Source organism: Suncus etruscus, chromosome 11 (genome assembly GCF_024139225.1).
Source record: "Suncus etruscus isolate mSunEtr1 chromosome 11, mSunEtr1.pri.cur, whole genome shotgun sequence".
In the NCBI taxonomy this organism is placed as follows: Eukaryota; Metazoa; Chordata; class Mammalia; order Eulipotyphla; family Soricidae; genus Suncus; species Suncus etruscus.
In genome coordinates, this window is record NC_064858.1 from 71,973,846 (window position 1) to 72,000,943 (window position 27,098).

The following is a 27,098-nucleotide window of genomic DNA, read 5'->3' on the forward strand; positions in this document are numbered from 1 at the left end:
AACTAGCTAATGAATTGAAAAAAATTTCTTCTATTGCTTTGAATTTTCATTTTCTGACATTAAGACAGTAGATTAAAAAAAACTGATACAACTGATACTTATTTTAATCTTTCAGTGTCTGAAAACTAAGATGTCAGTAATTGATTGAAAATGACCACTTGGGGGCTGGAGTGATAGAGCAGCATTAGGGCATCCCATATGGTCCCCCAAGCCAGGAGCAATATCTGAGTACATAGTCAGGAGTAACCCCTGAGCATCACTGGGTGTGGCCCCCCAAATAAAACCAAAAACCAAAATGAAACAAAAATGACCAGTTGATGGTGCTAAATTTGTATCCTAGCCATTTATCAATTCATTACGTTCTTATAAAACTCTGAACATTATCACTTGGTAAAGAAAACGTTAGGTCAATGGCTATGTGGTAGGCCATGGGTCAGCTCAGCATCAGTCAATGCTAAGCAGCATGCCTAGAGAGTTAGTTCCCCAAGTGTGGTAGATCCAGTTGTTAGCAATGGATTTTGTCATAAACAAAGAAAACACCTTTTCTATATTTTTTAAAACAAACATGGCAAGTTCACTTCTTCAAACTGATTCTGTTCTTCAAAACAGTTATTCAGAAAGAAAAACCTCCACTTAAACTTGGAAATGTGAGTTATTGTCTCTGAGATAAATATTAAGCTAAATTATTTAGATATAAACAACAAAGAACAAATCAAGAGTCTGATCAAACAGTTGGATATAGGTTATTTAGTAGCCATACACATTCAACTGTTCAAAATTATACCCACAAGAATATATGATAGATTATGATCAAATGGCTCATTAAGCAGACAGACATGCCAAAGACTCTCAATTCTATTTATAAGCACAGTTAAGTCTGGGAGTGGAGAAACATGTCACTGAGAATAAATGTGATTCTTACCATCTGAGATTGACTCCTAGGACATCCATTGATATCTTCAACCTTTTCATTTGCTAAAGCCAAGACACAAAATAAAAGAGAGAAAAAAGTACATGCTTAAGCCATGAAGTGAAACACTCACACACACATACACATAAATACAAATACACACACAAAGAATAAATCAAAACCACCAAACAAAATGCTGCCGTCACATCCGCTGTCTCTCACATGTGCTAATGTGCAAGAGATCACACTTGTAAACAGTCGCCAACTTATACGCACAAATCAGGGAAAAGGAAAACTGAGTGAGAAGGATGTTGTTGCTAATTCTTTAGCCAGTGCCAAATGAGGGCTGACATAAGACTGCTCACAATTGTCGCAGCAGATCAGGATACAGTTTCAGGGACCTTAAGCCTGCAAGAGTGGCTCCAGCTAAGGAAACACACACATGGGACACATATGGTTTAATAGAGCGTCCATTTCTGACAATTCGGTGTACATAACGAAACAGTTCAAGACATTTAAAAGTAGGGCCAAACTGCTTCCCCCACCCAAACATTCTAGCATAAATATGTTTAGTTAAAACACCAGATAACTACATTATTCTCAGAGCAACCTGTAGTAGGCTTGTCTGTAAGGGGCCTCTAATGGACTGGATGGGAGGACTCAGCAGCAGTAGCAGCAGTGTCCAGGCTGGTTCTCTAGGGCAGGTCTTACCAATGATCTGGATGATCTCAGCGAGCAACACCCCATCTGCAATGTCCTGCTGCAGGTCCTGGATCAGCCGCTTGTGGCCCGATTTGGTTAGATAGTGGTTGGCCCAGTCAGTGTAAATCTAGTGAACAGAGACGAAGGAAAGAAGTGAGATTGAGGCAAGTTAAAAGACACAGTGAAATGCTGAAGACAAATGTTGCCTTCAAAGCAGAGCTATTCTGGATCACATTCCAGTTGAAGAAGTCATGGCTCAAAAGGAAATCGTTGTAAAAATAATTTTTCAACAGCTTGCTTCTACTTATCTCCCATTTCAAAGGGGCATGATTCATTCTCTTTCAAAATAAGGGACTGTTCATTTGTGACACAGCAAAACTTTTTTCCCCAATAACTACTGAGGAAACTGCAAATTAGTCTGGGGTTCTCTGCTTTGATTCCATTGCACTGCTAAGAATCCAGCCTGTTCTAGTGAAAGGAGGCCTCCCAGATTGATACAGATATAGAATCTTTTACTGTAAAGTGTGTCTGTCTCTAGGAGAACTTCACAAATCTGGCATGAGAGATACTGTACATGAAGGCCAGTATTATTTTTAGGAGATAACTGCAATACCTCAATTATTTGTCAGCTACCATCTCCTGTTTATAAGCCACTTGAAATATGTTTCCATTAAAAATAGAGAAAGTGAATGCAAATATAGTTCAGATATTGCAATTAATAATAAAGAAATGAATTATAAACCCCAAGTGGAAGATATAGCACAGAGAAAAGAACCTTCTATAATGGTTTATGATTAAATAGAAGCACAAAATGATTAAAACAATCCACAAAAATAAAATATTAACATTTTTTCAATGTTGTTTGGTGTTTAAAAGTAATGTCATCTAATTATAAGAAAATAAGTAAGAATTTATATTTTCTAACTTCCTGGGTGGCTCACATTATTATTACAGAAAGTTTATTAGATAAAATATGATAGATGATAAATAGAACAAGAAATTGGAAACTGAAATAGAGCAGGGGAATGACTGCTATCATATATGGAAAAGTTTCAGCAAAGCATCAACATTAAACTACTAACCTTATGAAATAGGGTATAAATAAAACAGGGAAAGCATTTCCTCTGAGAAAGGTACAAGGTATAGAAAGACAGAGGGGCAAGTAATCAAGGGCACAGCTGTTCAGTCTGTAAATAGGGCCAGAGTAATAGCACAGCAAGAAGGGTGTTTGCCTTGCACGTAGCCTATCCAGGAACATCCCAGGCATCTCCTACAGTCTCCCAGCTCTTTAGGAGTGAGTGATACCTGAGTGTCAAGCTTAGAATAAACCTTGGGAAAAGAACAAATAAAATCAAATATGTAATTATGGCAAGATGCCTAAAACTTGGAATAGATTAGACTAATGTGCCAATATTTTTAATTAAAAAATTGTGACTGATGGGGACTGGAGCTATAGCACAGTTCTGACTCAGGATGAACCTTGGTTAATCCCTGGCATTCCATATAGTCCCCCAAGCCAAGAGCAATTTCTGAGCACATAGCCAGGAGTAACCCCTGAGTGCCACTGGGTGAGGCCCAAAACCAAAAAAAAATTGTGACTGTGACTGCTAAATTTTGGGAGTGTCAAGGGAAACACATGGTTTCCTTTTGGACCACTCCTTCCTGCTTTCACTCAGGGTAGCCATATATGGAGCAAGTATTTGAACCAGAATCATGGCCAGAGGTATGGAATAGGCAAGTATCAGAACCTTCATGTTTTCTATCTGGCCCAATGATGCTAATTTTCTTAATGAATCTATGTACAAATCTTCAAAAATAGAGTACAATAGAGAAATTTTATTTTAGAAAATACAAGATAGCTAATATATATAGTGTTGTATATATATAAATGTACTGAAATAATTTGAAGCATTCAGTATATATCCCTGGTACCACCTCTGGTTATAAATGAAAAACAAACCCAACACAATAGAAAAATAATGCTTTTCTATTACATTCTTAAATTGTGTCTATGTTGAAAATATCAATATGTGATTTTAAAAACTGATCTACTATTTTCTGAATTAGAAAAATATCCTGTGGTTTCTAAATTTGTACTTCTTTGTATTTACAATTATTTTCCTCACCAAATATTTTATTCATTCATATTACTATAAATATTTACTATATTACTATAAATATCATATTACTATAAATATTTATTTTGGGGGGAAGTATAAATTTTAAATTTAAAATATTGAATATTTCTCTCTACTTATCATTCAAATCATGCTAATAATTTAGGAGCTTTTCAGTAGAAAGTTTATTTTGGGGGCCGGGCGGTGGCGCAAAGAGGTAAGGTGCCTGCCTTGCCTGCGCTAGCCTAGGAGACGGACCGCGGTTCGATCCCCCGGCGTCCCATATGGTCCCCCAAGCCAGGAGCGACTACTGAGCGCATAGCCAGGAGTAACCCCTGAGCGTTACCGGGTGTGGCCCAAAAACCAAAAAAAAAAAAAAAAAAAAAAAAAAAAAGAAAGTTTATTTTGGTTGTAACTGAATTTTGTTCTTTTGTTAATTTGTTTTGGTTTTAGGGCCTCATCCTTCTGCGCTCAGAAATTTCACCAGGGGTCTCTCCTGGTCAGGGGGCCATGTGCTGTGCTAGGATTGGCCTGAGTCAGTAGCATGTAAGGCAAATACCTTATCCCTTGGAGTATCTACTGGCCCCAAAACTTAGTCTTATCTCCAATGGCAGCTTCTACCAAGAACAAGTCTGTTTATTTCAATGATCCCACAAGGATGCAGATGAGTTCTGGAATCAGGATGACTTTAAGATCTAGTCTTTCTCCAGGGGAACCCTAAGTCTGCTACTCACCTTCCAACCCAATTATTCCTTTTAAAATTAAGCATTTTAATAACTTAATTTCCACAATTGTGTCAGAACTAAAAATAATTCTGCCATAAGAAATGTTCGTGATTATTATTATAATGACATCTAGTTCTATTTACTAAAGCTGGATTAAAAATTTATTTGTAAAAGGGTCCCCCCCCCACGAATAAATTCTTCCTTTCACAGGAGATAAAGAATTTGGAAAGTTCATCAATGAAAGGATGGAGATTATACTCTTCATTCTAGCCCAACTCTTCTGTGTCTAGTCACTAGAATACAATTTTTCCTGTTACCCAAATTTAGAGGAAGCATCTATATCTCAGACTTCACACCATCCTCTTAGCCATCTCTGCCTTAGAGCAAATGTAACAGTACCCCCCCCCCCAAAAAAAACCCTGTTTCATGGAATTTGCTATTTAAAGGCATTACATTAGGGAAAAATCATTATTAAACTAATAAAAAAGAGTGAGCTAGAATAGAATGAAAGCAAGGCTATTTTCATCCTTCAAATGCATGAAAACTGTGCCCCAGCTGCTTGTTAAAATGCCTTCTGGACTCAGGTCTGAAAGCAAGGGGAAATCCAGCAGGTTGGCTTATAGGCCTGGCCCAAGAAGCCTGGGATTCAGCATGCCACATGCAGGACTGCTATGGCAATCCCCGAAAGCAGGCCCTAACACGTCACCTTCTCTTCTGTGAAACTACTCAGATGAGAGCTTTGGCCTGCAGGTCATCTGTGGAAATAAACGAGTCTATTGCATGTGTACACATTCCAAATGAGTCCTGGATACTTGATTTGACCTTGCACACTTTATTTTCATTAATAAGTGTATATAAAAGGCACATGAACTCTAAAAAAAAGGGAATATTTTTCAGGAAGTTGCGAACTTGTAGCTGGAGAAATAGTGAAGCAGGTAGGACATTGGCCTTGCAGGCAGCTGACCCAGGTTTCACCTCTGGCACCATATACAGGCCCCTGAGGCTTCTCAGGGATGATCCCTGTTTTTAGAGCCAGGTTTGGCTTCATTTAGTTTGGGATCTAGCCCAAACTCTAAAGCAGAACAAAACAAACACTTATAAGTGAGCAAATATTAAAACGTATAATTAAACTACTGCATAAACCAATTTTTCTGTTTTTAAATTTTTTATACATAACTATCAGTTTATGTATGAAAAAACTATGTACATACATACATATGCATGAATTTATATATAAAAAAATGTATGTATGAGGAAATGGAAGTAAAAGGTGAACTATGAAGGATCCAAGAATTAAAAGCATTTATTTTAAAATTAAATTTATTTAAATTTCACCAAAAATCAATCAATATTATGATGAGAGTAATATTAGGGTATAAATAACCATTCCTAACTCTTATTAGAATCTGTTGTTCAAATAAATACAAAGGAATGATTTCATGTGCAGATTTTCAATCTGATTCCAAAGATGCATTAAGTTTATTTCTACAGAAAGTATTCAGAATATTTTACCTCTGTGCCTCAATTGAATGAGTTATAAAATGGGTGGTGATACATTTTATAGAATTGTGACATGAATTTACTACATCTTTTGGTAGAACATTTGTATAATTATGAACAACATGAATTAATAAAAAATTAATGTTTGATTATCTTATGTACCAGGGTAACAGAGTATATTAATCATAAAATTATGGACAACATTCAAAATTAATCCATATCTGAACAGATGAAGTTAATTTTTCTCAACTGTCTTAAAACTAATTTATAAAAGCAATATTTTGCAAGCTAAGGAGTCAAATAAATAACCCATTTATAGTAATCAAAAACAATAAAAATGAAGAAAACATGGAACATTATACATTTTATACTTAGATTGAGTTTTAGTGACTACTACCCAGTGGGATGTATGTTTTGAGAAACATTCTCTATGGCTGGTATTTTTGTTGTCATTTAAAATTGATGTTACACTGACTGAACACTGATTTTTTATTTTATTTATTTATTTTTGGTTTTGGTGCCATACCCAGCGGCATTCAGGGGTTACTTTGTCTCTGCTCAGAAAATAGCTCCTGGCGGGCTTGGAGAACCATATGGGATGCCAGGAACCGAACCCAGAACATTCCCAGGTCGGCTGCATGCAAGGCAAAAACCCTGCCACTGTGCTAGCACTCTGGTCCCCTGATCACTTATTTTTATAAGTGTCAGATTTTTCTCATAAATTTTAGGCACCAGAAATTTCAACACTTACTAGACAGCACTGGTAGTGGGCACTACTGGCAGAAATAGTATAATCTTTCCCCACTCTATTAATTCAGGAAGAAAGATGCACAGGGGCAAGAGAAGAATCCAGAACTGAATGAGCCTTTTCTCTGTTTAAACATTTTAGACTGAGTTTTAAACCAGAAGTGAATATGTTTCTTTGGACTGGGAGACAGAAGTTTTCTTCTACTGTGTAGAAATAGAAGCTTGGAATATATGTTTTTAAAAGCTGTTATTTTTGAACATATCAGTTCTATCTCAAAAATTCATAAATGGTAGACAAAGAAAGTCAGTAAATTGCTACACTAAATTAATACTGAGAATAAACTTTTTAAAATCATAAAAATCACCTTGCAAACTCAATTATAGACTGAGTTATCTGATGTTTTCTTACAGAATAAATATCAAGAGATGTGTGAAGTCCAATCTCCTGTCTTTTAGACCAAGAAATCTCAATACCGGGGTGCTGTAGTACTCATGATGAATTATACATAAACATATGTATAAACAACAAATTTTATTTATCAGTTTATTAAGGGAGATACTGATAACTAATGGAGTTTTTCACTATCTACAAAGGTTGATTTGAAAGCAAATTGTAGAGTCAAATGGCCTCCAAGAAAACTACTGAGTGGTTTATAAACACAGGTAAGTTAGGGGGGAAGGGCTGGGATACAGTTCCCGAGTGCTATTCCAAGCACTTTTATCAAGTAATCCCTTGTAATACCCAGCAGACCACATGTGGTACCTGTGATGGAAAGTATGCTGTAGTGGCTACATATAAGGCAAATGCCTTACCCACTGGACTATTTATTCCTAAAGAAGTAATTAAATATATATATATGGTAAACTCAGATCATTTAATTTTAATTTTAATTTCTTCTCTCTCAGTCTATGACCTAGTTCTGTTAATTGTAACTCTTAAACATCTCTTGACCCTTCAGTTCTATCATTGCCATTACTACCTTGATTTAACTTTTCATCATCTCTCATCCAAACTGCCTCAGCATAAAAATCAGGCTCTTGGTGTAGACAAATTAAACATACAAATTTTATATATGTTGCAGCTAGTGATGGCTTTAAAATGTTAAGTTGATGAAGACTCCAAAAAAATCACATAATACTATTTAACTTCAGAAAAACAACTTATCCCAGTTTTATTTTATTTCTTAAAAATAATTTTTAATTTACAAGTTTATATATAAATTTATATCTTCTTTTTATAATTTTTATTGAAACCATTGTGAATTACAAGTCTTTTACAGTTATATTTAAGGTACATAGTGACAGTTAATTAGGGTAATTCCCACCACCAGTATTGACCTCCCTCTGCCACTGTTCCCAGCATGCATCCCATACTTCCACCTGGACTGCTAGCATAATGAGTCCCTTTTGTGTATAGCTTATTGTATTTTGAGTCTCTTAATTCCATTGTAGTTGACTTTGGGTTAGGTATTTAGGTCTGATCATTTTTTATTTCCACTCATGAGACTGCTTTGCCCCTGGTCCATCCACTAAGTCTTTCTATGAACTGGAAAACAACTTATTCCAGTTATTTAAAGAAGTGCATTGGTTTAAAGAAGTCATAAGTAATGTCATATTCATGAAAAATTCTAGGAAAAAATAAAAAGATCAACAAGCCCCAACAGCTACACAGCATTATTTCCTCTAACAGACAGTGTGCAGCAATAACAAGTTGGGGGTAAGATACTGTTTTAAACACTTGAAATGGTCTAATTTTAGTCCCTCAGAGGAAAATATTATGATCCCACCTCAGACCTGGGGATCCTGAAATGGAAGCAGCAGCATATTCTATAGTCACAGATCAGGAACCACTAGGCTAGAACAGGCACTCTGAGCCCGCACAGAGGGAACATTTCCTCTATGTGCTTTCCCTAATTCCAGTCTCTTGCTGCTAGCTTCCTTGCATCTGACATTCAAATCCAAATTTGGGGGAGATTACCTTTTAATTGACTGCTCCAACATCTGGCACTCATTGACTACTCTATGGGAATCCATCCTAGCAGCTTGCAAACTACAAGTAATGCAGTGGGGATGTGTATAAAATTGGGCCATCTTTAAGAAAAAAGGTCAGTAAAACTGAAATTCCTACACTTTATAGAGAAGAATTCTTGAAACTCTGAAACCTGACAGGTAGTACAAATAAATGTAAGTATCAGCAACCATCCCTCAGAAAACAAATATTATGGAAGAAAGTTGTTATGAAAAAGCAATAAGAGGGCCCGGAGAGATAGCACAGTGGTGTTTGCCTTGCAAGCAGCCAATCCAGGACCAAAGGTGGTTGGTTCGAATCCCGGTGTCCCATATGGTCCCCCGTGCCTGCCAGGAGCTATTTCTGAGCAGACAGCCAGGAGTAACCCCTGAGCACTGCCGGGTGTGGCCCAAAAACCAAAAAAAAAAAAAAAAAAAAAAAAGCAATAAGACACACAAAATTAAAAAGGCTATATATGCATGAATAAGATTCATTAGTTCATATTCAGATATTCCATTCATGTATCAATCTAGGCAGAGGTAAGTTCAAGGCATAATTGCAAAGATCTCTGGGTATCTCAATATATTCACTAAATCAAAGACATCACGGAACTCTATGTACGTGATAAAAATGATCAGTCATCACTGATACTTGTACTCAAATTTATTTTTGCCTGAAAATGGGGGCAACCCAGACACTGTTCAGGCCTTTCTCCTGGCTCTGTGTTCCGAGGTTAGAATTGGAGGTACTAAGGAGAATATATGCAGTGCCAGGTCCAGAGGGCAAGCACTTTCATCTCTGGACTAACTTCAGGCCCCAAGACTCAGAAACTATTGAGTAGGGGCCTGAAATTTTATAAGGCTCTGGGGACTCTAAAACAGGCTAATGTCAAGAACACAGGCATGGGCTTATGTTTCCTCAAATAATAATAGTTTTATCTCAAGCAATTGAAGAGGTGTCCTTGTAAAGAGAAAAATATTTCCGTATAAGGGAAAAGTAAAAAAAAAAAGAGAGTATTTTCCTTTCTCTCCAAAATTGCTGTCACAATCAAAATAAAATATAAACCAACTGCAACTGATTGTAAATGTTTGAAAATTCATTTCTTTGTTTTAAATTCCTTGACTTATTAGTGATAGTGCTAGATATCTATTTGTAAGCCTATTCAAGACAGAAAATAGGTATTTATTTGGAAAGATGTAAACAGAGGATGACTTATATTTGGTGGGGTAAAAATGAAAAATGGGGAGCCTGAGAGAAAAGCCTTCTTGACGTGTTAAGAAATCACTCTACAGAGTCTGCCAGCATGCACTAACTTTCCCGAGGGAAACCCACCGACCCACAATTCATAGGCAGCGGAAGTCAAACTTCCAGGGGAACAAGATGCTTATTTAAAAAAAGTTTATTTATTGACAGCTTTTGTCCTACTTTTATTTCAAAACATGAACCCTAGGCAAATAGGGAAGATTCTCCACTAACGCACCTCCTATTTTCATGAAGATCTGAAAAGAATCAACTACTGTGAATCACAAAAGTGCAGACATATATGTATGCTCATGCAAGCAGTGAGATCTTTCATTGAATTTGCTGTTCGCAAAGGACACGGTGATACATCCGATTTGCATTCCACGGTTCACAGAATTCTAATTAGCTCTCTGTGGGTACCTCTCACCACTCAAGCTGCTGTAGCTCTCTATTACCACAGAGAGGTGCCAGTGATGCTTAATTGTGGCCATCAGTCAAAGGTGATGGCCACTGTTTTCATCCACTGTCAAGTGAAGCTGCTCAGAGAATTATACAATTATATAGTCGTTCCAAATCCACAAAGAAAAAGAGACATCATAAATCATCACATTAACAGTCATCTTAAAAAGTCTCTAAAGTTTTGGGCCACAGAGAAAGAAGCCTGGACTTGATCCTGACCCTGTGCTATCCCCCCTGAGACCTACCCAAGGCCAAACCCAGTTCTGTGGCCAAGTATGACCCAACACACAACAAATAATCAAACAAAAATTTTCATCCTGAAAGACATTCCTTTGAAATATAATCGACTTGCTAAGTTCCTAAGAAAGTCATATGTCATTTAAAACCCTTGTAGATTATTAAAAATTAAAATAAAAAAAGAAAATGAAAATACCAGAGGCAGGCTTCATGCCATATAATTGTATACTATATTTGGGGCCAGTGAGGTGGTGCTAGAGGTAAGCCAAGGAAAGGACCATGGTTCAATCCCCAGCGTCCCATATGGTCCCCCCACGCCAGGGGCAATTTCTGAGTGCTTAGCCAGAAGTAATCCCTAAGCATCAAACGGGTGTGGCCCAGAAAAACAAACAAAGAAAAACTCAAATAATTGTATACTATATTTATATGAATTTATCAAACTAAAGATTAAATTTTCAAAAGGTGCCAATTTGTGTGTGTGTGTGTGTGTGTGTGTGTGTGTGTGTTTGTATGTGTATTCAAGTCTATAAAGCAACTTTTAATGTCTATTTCCTTATAGGCCGACTTTTGACATTGAAGCAATTGTTAGGGAGGTATGTGATAGATGGTCTAACTCTAAGATATTCACCCCACACAGAACAGTCAGGGAATAAAACTTATCATTTGGCTAGGAGGCTAATCTTAGATCTTGTTCTCCAATTGCAGATCCGTCGCATGGAATAAGGAGTAAAAATAAAAAGTTAAATTGGGAAGGATTTTAGAAGAGGACCTAAAGTTAGAAATCCCGGGCTATTTTCCCATCCTTGTCATTCACTACTAGAATTTGAGCTTTCTCCTCTTTAACGTAGGGATCATAATTTTACCTAATCTATTTTACAGGATTACTGTAAGAATTGTAATGAAAAGCATTTGCCAATGTACAATGCCGTATGAAATATGGTATCCTTATCAGAACCAATGGTACATATTACTCATAAATTGCATTTAAAATAAAATTTTCCCAAAGAAAATATATACTAAGATTAAGTCACAGTTGTAAAAGCAAAATGAAATCAATAAAGTTTTTCTTTTATAATTTATTTAGGGGTGGAAATAATACATCAAATAAGGCCTCCCATGAAGTCCACCTTGGTTTATTTTTCAGCTCCACTACCAGGAGGGAACCTGAGCATAGAGCCAGAATATTTTCTGAGTACAGATTCAGTAGTAAGTCCTGAGCATAAATCAGTGTGGCTATGAAACCAAGATAAATAAGTAAACATTTAAATTTCATTAGTGAGACACAGAAATATTCCCATAAAAATTTTTTATCTTGTATTTTCACATCTGAATTATTCCCAGTTTAGTCTAGTGTAAAAATGAACATACTTTGGCCATATATTTTATGCATGTTTGCCACTACTTGCTTTCATTAGGTGCAGCTTCTCATGAGCTTTTGCCTTGAAGCTAAAATAACAACATACAGTAAAGGCAGAAATAAGACAATGAGGATATTGGGAAGAAAGGTGCATCAACAGCAGGTTGCTATAGTAAGTTGTTGATACCATTGTGCACAGAGGTCAACAATGATTCTTTATGAACCATTCATTGGTCATAGAGGTAAATATCCTCTTGGATTTTGTCAGCAAAATCATTGGCTAGTGCAAGTCTTTTTAGAAAGAATGCAGTTCTTTCTAATCTAAGCAAAGATGCACCATGTAAATTTTTGAAGAATAGGAGATCCCAGTATATAAACAAGGTGGCTGATGCCTGAATTTTGAGGAACAGTCCTCAAATAGCATCATATCAAACAGCATCATAATCCCACATCTGACTATCAGAAACTCCAGGGCTATATGGAAAAGTGTGAGCCATAAAACACTGAAGTCAGGGGTATGTTACAGTGAATAGTTTTTTTGTTAGTTTGTTTGTTTGGAGGGGTGGGCCACACAGGTGATGCTCAGGGGTTACTCCTGGCTATGTGTTGAGAAATCGCTCCTGGTTTGGTGGACCATATAGGATGCTGAGAATTGAACCCAGGTCTTTCCTGGGTCAGCCACGTGCAAGGCAAACATCCTACAGCTGTTATCACTCCAGCCCTGCAGTGAATGGTTTTAAGTTCACGTCTCCAGGTATCCAGTGAAACCAGAGATTCCCTGCAGAGAATTCAGGGAACATCTGTCTTATGTCCAGAACCTTAATTCTAACATCTCCGTAGAACTATGTCGAACTTTAATTTCATTAAAAGACAATCTATTCATTCCTGACAACCTTTTCACTCAACATCCTCTGTTGGATACTTATTCTAGGGCCTGCATGATTCAGACTATCTCTCCTTTGTAGTGTTCACATAAATCTCCAATGAGTCCAGATAATTCACTATGGCTATAAATCATAGAGAGACTTGGGGTGCAGGGTGGTGAAATGTCTGTGCCTGGCATCTACTGAAGTCAGTGCAAAGGCTTTGGGGCTTATTTTCCCAGTAAACAATGATAACACTATAACTAAGCACTAATAATATCTCATTTTTCTTGATGATTTGAGTCATTTCACTTACTCCTCTGAGTACTCCTTGAGTATATGCAAACATGAGATTCCCAGCTTCAGAGCGCTACTGGAGGAATAGTAACATAGGAGTAACACAGGGACACTAGCTGTCATGTGTGACATCATTTCTAGGACAACGGTGATTTCAATGTCAATACAGAGCACACTTTTCCAAACTTGGTGGGCCAGAGCAACTGTACAGTGGGTGAGGCACTTGCCTTGCATGCTGCCAAACCAGAATCAATTCCTGCCACCTCATGTTTTCTTTCTCATATATTCTCAGTTACTTTATTTACCTCATGCTATATGAAGAATCTAAGAAAACAAGATGTAAGAAACACAACCAAAAAAAACCACCCAAACTATAAAATGAATGAAGTCTTAACTGATATTCCTTATAGATTTACTAGAACAAAGAGTTAATTAGGACTACCATATTAACTTCAAAATGATCCTTTAGATTTGTCATTTCCTCTACTCTGCATAAAATATTGGACCACTTGTAAATAGTTTCCAATGATTTCAAGTAGCCATTTAGCTTAAGCATTAAAAAAAATCCATGCAATCTATATCTCAAGTAATTCATAATTTCAAGACATTGATTGGTTTGCTGTTCATTTTTTCCTAATGTTATTTCATCAAAGCATCAGTCACATCATTATTCATTTGTTCAAGTAACTGTTCACTATTTTTCTGCTTGACTATCATTTTCTCAGAGGCTTCTTAAGTCTTGATAAAACACTTTCTCCTGATTGTAATTTGATCACTGTGTATATATATATATATATATGTGTGTGTGTGTGTGTATGTTGTCTTATCATATAAATATCTGATATAGTTTAAATGTTTCCCACATAGCTCTCCTCATTAGCATATAAACATCATGACAGCCAGGATCCTGTCTTGTTCATCATATATTACTATATATTTACTACATAAGTTACTTGTTCAGAAAGTATCTAGCTCATAGCATGGTCACAATAAACAGTGACAGGATCTGAATGAGTGAAGAACTCAAGAAGCCTCAGAGTATACCCAGCAAAGATCATACCAATTTTATCATTTCTTTGTGTTGACACTTCTACTAGAGGAGGGAATATTACAGTTGGTTTATGTACCTCTCAGAGACTAAAGTGATTATATTCATCGATAAAAAAAATTTTTGCACTTTTAATTCCAACACATCTTACAGATATAAAATGGCAAAAACACAGTAAAAGCTGCAAAAAAAAGTATACTCAAGTTCAATGACTTGAATCTGGTTGGAAGACTTTTGCTTTCTTTTTAAGGTAAAGAGGCACTGTGGGAAAGCCATAGCCTGCAGATCTGTTTTTGTCAAACATTCAACAGCAACTGATAATTAACTCTTCTGTTATTTATTTGACAAATCTCCAGAAGGCCATGCAATGGGAAATTTCAGAGACGCACTAAACAAATCCTGCAGCTCTCTGTAAAAAAAGGAACCTTTCTGTCAATATTAGGTTGAATATAATAATTCACACAAATTGTTTACTTTCTGAGACAATATTTTGCAGAAAGGATGAATGGTAAAAAAATTTTTTTGATGTGCCCACAATTCCATTTAAAATTAAAAACTGCACAGCCACAGTGACCTTGGGAGGCAACAAGAGTTCAAGCAAGTTAGAAAGTAAATGAGGGTGGAGAAAATTAGCAGTACTTAGGGAGGGAGAAGTGTTAGGTATGAAGGAAGGCACTTAGATTTTGTTATGGTGTTTTCAAGATTTTGACATCTTGAATTTCAAAATGAATAATCCTTAAAAGTTAATGAGCAATGTTGGCTTGAATTCTTAAATGCCATTTAAAATACTTCTGAGTGCAATTTATTTTGTATATAATATACTGCCACACAGGCAGTTAGGCATAAAAATGGCAAACCCCAGACCATAAAGAAAATACAAAACATCTATGTACATCTTAATCCAGTAACAGTTAAACTATTTTGAGTTTAAAATGCCCTTTTTCTGAATGAGACTAGATGTCTAGAAAGTGCTTTTTACAAACTGTTTCCTTTCAAGACACAACAGACTCAGCAATACTCCACAGATTATCACGTCATATAGGTGCACAGGGCAGCAGGAGGGTGGAGAGAAGCAGCAAATGCTCACCTGAGGGACTGAGCCCATCCGACACCATTATTTATCTTAATAGTATTCACACAATAAAAGCTTCCATGAAAGTATGATTTTTTTAAAAGAAGCAAAATCACGTATCTTTCAATTTTATGGCACAGAAACATCTGCAACAAAACACTAGAGTGTTCCCCTCCCTAAGAGATCAAGGGGACTGCTGGGCTCAGCTAGGTAAAGTCCCAACTATCGGAATCACACAGCAGGCCTCCTCAAAACTGCCAGCTTTCTCAAGCCTTCTCAAGCGACTGTTGGATTTATGTCTTGATGAGTGAACAAATGATTCAAAGACTTGATAGTCAAAGGCACTATCTCTTACACGCCAGTAACGCCACAGGATGTATCAGCTTGCAGAAGAGATTGCTTGAGGATTCTCTCTTGAAGCAGTTTACGAAGTTGGCAAAGATACAAGACGTAAAAATTATGGTGAACATTAACCAGCTGAACATCTGCTGAAATTTTCACTCAGTGAAAAGAAGAGCATTAAAAAATTTTACGTGGCTTCCTGAAAATGGCATGACTCAAAGCTGAAAGGGGACTTCTAATCTGGGTTTGATTAAGTCCCACACAGAATTAAGGGGTGAAAAACTGAAATCAACATACAATGAATCTATATTATATTCTATGCATAGTGCTAAAAAAAAAGCTGACTGAGAAATCCAAGATGCACATCAGGCTGAAACAGGATCTGTGCTAGACAGAGAGTGAAGAGGCACATGAGTCAGAACTTGACAAAGTTCTCCTTTCTGAAGGCAGCCTGGAATCTAGCATTCAAAAATAACTGCAAACATTTCTTTTTGTTGTTGTTGTTGTTGCTGTTGTTTTTTGTCTGGGGGGTGCATACCCAGCAGCGCTCAGGAGTTACTCCTGTCTGTACGCTAGAAATTGCTCCTGGCTCAGGGGACCATGTGGATACCAAGGATGGAAACCTCAAACATTTCAATCAACTCTGTTCTAAAGACAAAATTTAAAGAAGAGAGTAAAAAAAAAAAGAAAAAAAGGCACGCTTTGCTTCTGGTCTCTCAACCCAGACTGGTAGAGTGATCAACTATTCCTACTCATATTCCTTGAATTCAAAGTTCAATTTTCCAATAAATCACAATCCCTATAAGTCAAATTATATAACTAAAAACTGTCCAATTTTAGTTGATAGTACAAGTCCATAGGATATAGAATGAATAGTTGGCTTTATCCTCAGCATCTTATGGTCTTCTAAGCAGCTCTGGGTATAGCCCGTGAGGTGCCCTGAGCCTGACATTGTGTCCTCGGGTCCTCATAATGACTGCTGACTGGGTTAGGCCATAATAAATGGGAGCAGTTCCCAAGAAAACTTAATCTTATAGTGATTGCTTGAATGGGGCAAGTTGCAAGAACTGCTTAGCACAAAACAATTGTACTTTGTTGTTTTTGGTTTTGTTTTTTTCCTTTTCCCCCCTGCTTTTCTTCCTGAAGCATCTATTCAGAATTTCCTGCACACAACCCAGTCAGCACTAGTGATGGTTATTTTTGTAAAAAAGCATGTAGACTCTCTTTATGCTCAATCTTCTTCTTCAGTATAAGAGACTCTCAGTAAAACATAGTTATGCACATGACATGTAAAATAAAAGCATATGTAAATAAAGCATGTAGACTCTCTTTATGCTCAATCTTCTTCTTCAGTATAAGAGACTCTCAGTAAAACATAGTTATGCACATGACATGTAAAATAAAAGCATATGTAAATATAATATATATGAGGCACTTAACTATATGTACTTTATATCATGTTTGAAAACCTATTATGCTAATTTTTCATTCTATGCATCATTTCTCATGTCTAAATTAAATTTGGGGAGTAATAGTAAATAAAACGTTTCATGTAACATAAAAATCTGAAAATGGAGACTATAAAGTAACAGAAATACTAGAGAAAGGTAAAATTTATATAGAAATGTTAAACATATAAAAATCTTTAGAATAGGGCCAGAGAGATGGCATGGAGGTAAGGCACTTGCCTTGCATGCAGAAGGTCGGTGGTTCGAATCCTGGCATCCCATATGGTCCCCCGAGCCTGCCAGGAGTGATTTCTGAGCATAGAGCCAGGAGTAACCCCTGAGCGCTGCTGGGTGTGGACCCCCCCAAAAAATCTTTAGAACAAACTTTTTCCCAAAATAGATCTTAAAATGAATATTTTAAGAATCACAAATACAGGGCTGGAGAGATATCATAGAGGTAAGGCATTTGCCTTGCATGCAGAAGGATGGTGGTTCGAATCCCGGCATCCATATGGTCCCCTGAGCCTGCCAGGAGTGATTTCTGAACATAGAGCACTGCCAGGTGTGACCCAAAAACAAAAACAAAAACAAAAAACAAACAAAAAAGAAATCACAAATACAATAAAACAAAAATACTATTTCCTCAAGTAATAGAGTGTACCAGTTATCAAACTTAGAAAGACATAAACTTACATATCACTGATGCTGATTTATGCAGATGCTGATTTATGGTAAATTTGTAGTATGAGTTACTGACTTCTGAGCTTTAACATGTTAAATGATTTTTGTAGGAAACCATATTTTTTTAGAAACAAGTCAATTAAAATCAACTTCTTGTCAGTGTAAGAGGGCTAGAGGACATTCCTTGGTTTGTAAATCAACATACTATTCTATATTTTCATGGTCTAATTATGTCTTTTCTGTGACTCTATATTATAGTTTCCCCATATGTCTATTTTTAATTATTATGAAAAAAGCAGGCACTAGATTTGGAACCACCCACATCCAATATGGCCTATTTGCACCTGGATACATTAGTCAAAATAAAAATTATACACACAGATACAATAGAAATTAGGCTTAGACCTGAACATTTCAACATGAAGTACTGCTTTACTCCAAAAATTAACTTCTCATTTACCCAATTAGTGGTCATTAAAAATGAAGGGCCTTGAGAGATGGTTTCAATCTCAGGCATTATATATTTCCACAGAGCACAACCATTAGTGATCCCTGTGGGTATTAAGTAAATTATTAATATCTTTTAATATACACATAGAAATCATAGACTCAGCAAATCCAATAATTTTAATAATACCTATTATGACCATCTTAGATGAAGTACTCATGATAACTTTGCTCCAAAATAAATTTAATTTCATTGAATCATATTATAAATGAGTAATGCAAAATAAAAAGCTGAATTTCATGTTGTATCTGAATTTAACAGGCAAAAAGTATTTTTACCTTTTAAATTTTTAATAAAGAACTAGATCTTCAAAGAAAGCTAAAAATTTGGTTTTGTCTGTTCTTAACCTATAAGACAATTGTGTAGGAACAAAGTCTCATTCATTACTATTGAGTTGGCAACTCCTATGCTCCCTAGCCTGTTTGGAGTATGCCTGTGATCAATCTTACCTGTGATTGAATAGAGTTGTTACTAGATAAAACAAGCCACTGTTCATTGATTTGATGTCATAGTAATAAAGAAAGAGATAAAGAGAAAAAATGTCCCTGAAAACTTCTTAATTACATTCAGTCAGATACACTGTCTGATTTTTATTCTTTGATTTAAACTTTTTCTATCTACTTGCTATATATCCTAGATTTCTACCATATATCTAATAATATTAGCAGAGCAAACATCTTCCTACTACAAGCTGTAAGGGACTTGAATATCTCATCTAATTCTCACTATACAATTAGAACAGAAAAACTTCCAGAGCTAAATACTTCATACAATCAAATCCTGCATGCTCAAAGAGTACCAGCTAGAAGAGACCCATGGAAAAGCATCCCAACACACATCCTAATGACAATGAAAAATCCCATAGATAGGGATAGAATACTGAAAATAGTAAGATCGTAAAGTTAAATTACATTCAAAGGAGCATCCTTAAGCTTTGCAGCAGACCTATCACAAGAAACCTTCAAGGTCAGAAGACAGTGGTAGGATATAGTGACAAAACCCAATGAAATGAATGCTTTACCTAAAGTACAGCATCCAGCCAGATTTCATTTTTAGGTTTGAAGAAGAAACAGCACTCTCCAAACAAGTTGAAGCAGAGATACACAAATGGGACTATTAAACGGAGAAGCTTATGGACCTCAATTGAAATAATTCATAGGATTCAAAAACCACCCACAGAATGGGAGAAGCTATTCACTCAATATCCATCAGATAAGGGCTAATATCTAAAATATACAAGTTACTGACAGAACTTACCAAGAAAAAAAAACAACCCCATCAAAAAAAGGAGAGAAGAAATGAACAATTTCTCAAAGAAGAAACACAAATGGCCAATAGGCACATGAACTAATTAATGCTCCATATCAGTAATCATCAGAGAAATGCAAATGAGGTTCTATCTCACACCACAGAGACTGGCACAAATCACAAAGAACAAGAACAATCAGTGCTGGTGGGATGTTGGGAGAAAGAAACTCTCCTTCACTGATGGTGGGAATGCCATCTAGTCCAGCCCTTGTGGAAAACAATACAGAGATTCCTCAATAAACTGGAAATTGAGCTCCCATTTGATCCAGCTATACCACTCCTAAGGGATATACCATAGGAACACAAAAACACAATACACAAATCCCTTCCTCACACCTATATTCATTGCAGCGCTATTTACAATAGTCAGATTCTGGAAACAACCAAGATGCCTTTCATCAGATGAATGGCTGAAGAAACTGTAGTACATATACACAATGGAATTTATGCAGCTGTCAGGAGAGATGAAGTCATGAAATTTTCCTATATATGGATGTACACAGAATCTACTATGCTGAGTGAAATAAATCAGAGGGAGAGATAGAATCATAGAATAGTCTCAATCATGTATGAGTTTTAAGAAAAATAAGACATTTAAATAATTCCTAGAGATGATGGTCAGAAGAACTGGCTCAAGATATAAAGCTTACCACAAAGAGTGGTGAGTCCAGTTAGAGAAATTACTACACTGAAAACATTCATAACAAGTTAAGCAAGTGAGGAATGTAGAAAACCTGTCTTGAATACAGGAAGGGAGTGGGGGAGGGAGGAGATTGTGGCATTGATGATGGGAAGGTTGCACTGATGAATTGGGGTGTTTTTTTATGACTGAAACCCAACTACAGTCATGTTTATAATCATGGTTATACACTGCAGTGCTAGAAAGAGATTATGCTGTGCTAGGGGTTAAACCCAGGACTGACTGCAGAGTGTCCATGCCAGCTCTCTGCACCATCTCTTGGGACCAAGTTGGAATTCTTAGAAGAGTGTCATTTGAAGAAAATATTGTGGAAAATCCAAACATAATCAAATAAAATTGATCAACTCACAAAAATCTGCTTAGACACCAGAAGCTAACGAGCAACACAGATATATTCTTTCTTGGTTGCATTTTCTCCTTTCTAAAATATTTGTAACTGGTATCTTTTTCTTCTAAAATACACATGTCTGCACATTTTGGTAAGTTATACCCATTTGCAAATCATTTTATATTTCTAAAATAAATAAATGACTTCCAAGCCTTTTAATGAAACTCAATATATTTAGTACATAAAAATTCATAGACAATATGTCAGCTTTAATTCTCTGTAGAAGCATATGCTGTTGGTTTTATATTATACTTTCAACCTGGTAATTTTAATATGTCATTTTCCAATATGAAATGAGAAGCCTATGTTAAAACAAGCAATCTGAATACAAGTCATTTTGAAATAGTCTCCCGACAAATAAGTATATAATTAGTGATTGCTACTTGCATAAAAGGCCTTATTATATTTTAAAACATAAGAAAATATTCTAAACCCACTGTTAACCATAATTCCATAGCATCTACATGTGCATGGTTTTCTCTGGCTTTCCTGAATTTTATGGAAGAAAATTATGTGGCAATGACTATGGTTTAATACGCAGGCCACTAACTGTTCAAACACTCAAATGTAGGCAGAAAAGTTCATATATATATATATATATATATATATATATATATATATATATATATATATATATATATATATACTATACACACATCTATTAACAAGTATGTTGTACTTAGCCATGTTTTTTAGAGAAGAAAATTTGAAGCTAGTTAATTTTCAGTAGTCTGTAAACTATATCCCAGGATCATGAGCACTCGATATAATGGATATATTAGCTATCTTTGAGAAGCTCATTGTCTTAAGAAATAATATGAGAATTCGAATTTCTTCCCTGAAAATCTCACATAATAGAATCCATTGCAGTAACATTTTTAAAGGCATGTGTAGAGATACTCACAGATTCTGGAAACAGAATGTCTAAGATAAGAGGATGATGGACAAGATAGCTCAGCAACCTAAAAAATCTTTCTACATTACCTATGAGCATGATAAAGTTGAGTGAAAATAACTGAATACCATAAAAATGTATATTATGAGAGACTTATGACTTATTTTACAATCTATCAAAAGGAGAACCAGAGATGCAACATGCAGCTTAGATCTGGAGTTAGGAGAGAGCTACTTGAAACTGTCCCAGCCAAAGCTCAGTCTGTAGAAAGACACTGAGGAAAGGTTCTCAAGTTGTAGAATGAAGCTACTGGACTCGGATGAAAAATATAAATATGTTCGCTCACTCAACTTTCATCTCATATAAACTCAAACTTTTGTACTTTCTCATTTTATTGCTTGTAATGCCCTTTTATTTTCTTTTTCCCTTGGGCCACATCTGGTGGTGCTCTGGGTCACTCCTAATCTGTGCTCAGAAATCACTGCTGGCAGGCACAAGGGACCATATGGGATGCTGGGAATTGTACCTGTGCCCTTCACAGGTTGGCCACGTGCAAAGCAAATACCCTACCACTGCACTATCTCTCCAGCCCCTTCTAAAGTCCTTTTAATGTTTTCTTCAGATGAGTTTAGTTTAGTCATGTCTTTTTGGGGGATGGTGGTGGTTAAGGATCGGGGCATCACACCAAGTAGTGTTTATGTGTTTTAGGTTTTAGTCCTTGTTTTAGCTCATAAATAATGTAGAAAGATTTTTCAGGTTACTGAGCTACCTTGTCTACCATCCTCTTATCTTAGACACCATGTTTCCAGGATCTGTGAAACAGTGTCTCTATACATGCCAGCAACTGTCCTCATTCTCCAGATTCTGTGATGTCAGAGACTACTTGAACTCTTGTTTACAAGTGAGGGCAAGCCTAGTATAGAATAAGCTTAAAATGAGTTTATAAAATGCATGTGCCTGAGAGTAGGAAGAACTGTTTAACGAGAAATAGTGCTTTAAAAGAGTGAGGAAGCATCCATGTGAGATACTTGAGTATTTAAGAACAAATATAAATAATAAAATATTCTAGCTAGGTAAGAGTTTTCATTATGATGACCATCAAACTATAGAAATTTAGTGTTAATACTTTGGAGTCTGGGAAGCACAGATGAATTGTTAAATAACAAGAGAATTACTATTGTTGTAAAAGAGAAATATATTATATTTAGATCCTGAGTTGATTTGAGTATATTTAAAAAAAACTCCATGAACAAGCAATGCATTAAATTTGGAGATAAAAATCCATGGATAAAATTAGAGAATTATATATAAACTGAAAATATAAATAAAACAAAAGCAGTATGACACCAACCTTCCAAAATCATGGAAAAATTACTCAAGATCTCACCATCCTATCATTTGACATGGGTTTTGTAGGGTTTTCTACTTTTAAAATTACATGCCACATTTTTCTCCCTACAAGTATACTATTTGAAATAATTATCTATAATCTGAAAAGAATTTATTTCAAACTTTAAAATTGATGGCATCACTAAATGTATTTAAAAGAAAGCCATTTCCCCATTCATATGCACATACTAAGATAGAGAAATAAAAGTATTTTTCCAAAATGAGTTGGTTATAATTTTTTTCTTCTTAATGCTGACATTTGAGAGTCCATTCAGTAATTATAAAAGCACTAAGGTCCTGAATATGTCTCAAAGAGAGATGTTTCCAGTGGAAGGGGAAAGGTAAGCACATTCTGGACCTGCATTCACATTCAACTCACTGTGCTGCAGAAGATCTTGAGAACAGCCAGGCACAATCCTCCCACATAATTTAATTAATTTGTTATATAACATGAAATCTTGAAGACACAGAAAACATTTTACTAGGAAAACTGACAAGTTTAAGAGCCAGAGAAATAGCATAACAGATCAGGAGTTTGCCTTGCATGCAACTAACCCTTAATGTAGGACCACATTATATTGAAGATATTTATATCCTCAGCAACACATTATGGTCATCTAAGTCCCACCAGGAGAAATCCTAGAGCACAGCACAGAGTAAGAGATCAGTCAGTCCTAAACAGCTTGGAGTGCTTCAAACAACAATAAAAAAAATAAACAAGGTGAGCTTTAAGGGGGCGGAGGGATAGCATGGAGGTAGAGCATTTGCCTTACATGGAGAAGGATGGTGGTTCGAATCCCAGCATCCTATATGGGACCCTGAGCCTGCTAGGAGCGATTTCTGAGTGTAGAGCCATGAGTAACCCCTGAGCACTGCTGGGTGTGACCCATAAACAAACAAAAAAAAATGAGCTTTAAGAGAAATAATGTCTGATATATAGGAGAAAACAGAGTTTAATAAAAAAAAATGTTTTTAAAAAAAGTGGTAACATTTCAATTTAACTTAGGTCAAAGAATATGAATTATATGTAATATGTATATTATACATAGGAGTCAGTGAGGGACTGAAGCTGTGTGAGTAACTGGAATGGTCCTCCACAGTAAACCTTAACACTTTACAGTTTGCTTCACATAATTTAAGAAGCAGATTTCACCTATAGATTGGTTTCCCATCTCCTCAAAGTCCAGGATAACCTAGTCTTTTTTTTTTTTTTTTGGTTTTGAGGTCACACCCGGCAGCGCTCAGGGGTTACTCCTGGCTCTATGCTCAGAAATCACCCCTGGCAGGCTCGGGGGACCATATGGGATGCCGGGATTCGAACAACCGACCTTCGGCATTCAAGGCAAACACGTTACCTCCATGCTATCTCTCCGGCCCAATAACCTAGTCTTAATAACAGCCTAAAGTTTCTTTATTTATCTTGAGAGGCCACATTTGGCTGTTCTTAGGGTTATCTCTTTGTTCTGTGCTCAGGGGTTCTCTATATGGTGTGGTTCTAACCTGGGCCAACAGCATGCAAAGCATGCATACCTTACTCCTGTCCTATCTCTATCCCCTCAACAGATTTTATTTCCGCCAAACCAGATGTGGGGTTTATTCCTAGCTCTTTACTTAGGGATCACGTCTAGTGGGTTTGTGGAGACAGTCTGGGGTTCTGGTAATGAAACCTAAGCTTAACTGCATGCTTTGTAAGTGCCCAACCATGTCCTTTCCTATGACTCTTGCTCCCTGATTGGAAGTTTTAGATGTCAGTCATCAGCTAGAGCTCTGGAGAGTTAGCCCTTCAGAGGATGCATATCTTTGCCTTGAGTCATGCCTTGGTGCATATCCCAATGATCTTTTGATGCATTTCCCAATGCATGCCTTGAAACACATCCTGGTGCATGTCCTCATGAATATGCTAATGTATGCCCTAATCCATATCCAGATGCATATCCTGATGCATGCCCTGATGAGTATTCTGATTAATATATCAATTCCCCACAGGTCCCTCATACCATTACTATGCTGACTTCTTTTAGAGAAACATTCACACATACCAATATTACTCAAGAAGGTATGCATCATGCTACAAACACTTCCTGTATCATTTTCTTCCATTGTTTGCCAATCCCTTATAATTCTTTGTGTAGCACCTTTTTGTTTTTGCCCTTTTTTTATTTTCAGTTCCTAAGATAGAGCCTGACAAAAGATATTATGAATTAAATATTTTTGGAATTATTACCCCACACATTTGTGTTTTTTAATCACAGTTGTACATTTCTTTTTTAAAATAATATCTTTATTTAAGCACCATGATTACAAACATGATTGTAGTTGGGTTTCAGTCATAAAAAGAATACCCCCTTCACCAGTGCAATATTCCCACCACCAATTCCCCCTTGAAGAACAGAGATTAAAAGCTTTTATTTGGATTCCTGTAGAAGTTCTCTACTTTGTAACACTCATATTTCTACTCTAAAACTGGCTTTTATGTATGGAAGATCTATGAACTACACCTACATCTATCATCAGTTATCCCAGAGATCAAAATCCATCCTTTTAGATGAGTTTTGTGGCCTGACAAATGACGATGAGGGTTTGCAATACATTTAATATAAAATGTTGGTTACTGCTATAAGAAATGAAGAGAATTTAAAGTGAAACATAATCTACAACTCAAAAGGCAAACTAAATGGCCACAAAATCAAATGCCACTTTCAGTGGTTCTAAATAATAATTTAGACTTTTATGTTAGCTATTTACAGAAGAGTGGTGAACATGTCTCCTCTTATCAGATGTGCAGATTTTGTTTAAAATCTTTTTGTTGGGTAAATTCTTCCAGACAGAGTTTGTTTTGAAAGGAAATGTGTGATAGTGAGGTTGGAGACACAGGAAGAAAAAGCAGATGTGAATAGGAGTAATAATGCCTACTTCAAGTATATACTTGTTATTTACATTTAATAAAACCAAATGTTAACCAAGATTGGAGATATAGGACAGGGTCAGGACAGTTGCCTTGCATGAAACCAACCTAAGTTCGATCCCTAGTATCATATATGTTGCTCTGAGCCTCTCCTGGTCAGATCCCTAAGCATAGAACCAGGAGTAATCCCTAAGCACATAGGTGTGTGGCCTCCCAAAACCTGGTAACATATTTAATACAACACTCAGAAGCAAAATTGGATAGGTAGGAACCCCAGACGTGTTCAATGATCAATTCCAGCACTACTTGAATTGGTAGTTGGGGTTGAGTGTACAAATAGGGCGGTGCTCAGGCCTCATAACGAGGAGTTTCTAATTCAATGTAGCTTGTGTTTGGAGAGCCAAGGACATGCCTATGTTCTGAAAATCATTCCTTTTTCCTGATGATTTTGTTGATTTGGAAATCACTTCTGTTTTGAAAATTATGCTCTTTATGATCTATTATCACTTGCCTCCCTCCACAGATAGAAAGATAGTTACATGATAGATAAGTATATTTTTCCTAGACTTCATGTTGGCTTATACACCTTGGCTTATAAATTTTATTCTGGGCATAGAAATTTTTCTTGGTTCTATTCATAATTGTTATGCTGGGAGGACAATAGTAACAGCATCTTATTAATAAATCAGACAAAGACCCATGAAAGTGCTGGGCAAAGGTCCAAAGTCAATTAGACTAAATATGGCTGCAGCTTGTTGTGGAAGTCTTTCTCTCTGGGAGTCAGAATCAAATCATAGGCTTGCAAAGGAAAGTGCAAAGTTGCTCCTCTGAAGGAGACATCAGTCTTGCTGGGCAATCATGAATTGGCATCATTGATAGACTAGGTAGAAATATCTAACTGGTGGTGTTGTTGTTGTTTTAATTTGGATTCCTAATAATTAGTGCAATTAGAAGAGAACAATGTTAGAGTAGCAGTCAGCATTTTCATCGAAAAATAAAGAATTAAAATGATTTTTCTGCTGTCTCTCCAACTCTGGCAAATGCCTAGTTTCTAAAATAAAAAAAAAAAAAACATTGGAAACTTATGTATGAAACTGCTGGAGTCTTTGTTCAAAGCCAGGGAGAAGATGTCACTCTTACCCTGCAAGTTTTAGAACTGCGAACCCAAGGTTTTGTTTTTTAGTAAACCTTGCCTAATGAAAGTAAACAAACATACTTTTGCTCAAACAATTTCAATTCCTGCCTATTAA

At 36.2% G+C, this 27,098-nt stretch overlaps 1 protein-coding gene across 1 annotated transcript in view; it reads right to left on the reverse strand.

The window, feature by feature from the left end:
* NAV3 (neuron navigator 3) overlaps positions 1-27,098 on the reverse strand; it is a 531,493-nt gene that overhangs the window by 233,123 nt on the left and 271,272 nt on the right. The window contains exons 2-3 of the mRNA XM_049783639.1: positions 1,622-1,739; positions 923-975 (exon numbers count right to left, since the gene is read on the reverse strand). Of these exons, the coding sequence (XP_049639596.1) occupies positions 923-975; positions 1,622-1,739 (171 nt within the window). The remainder of the gene's footprint in view (positions 1-922; positions 976-1,621; positions 1,740-27,098) is intronic.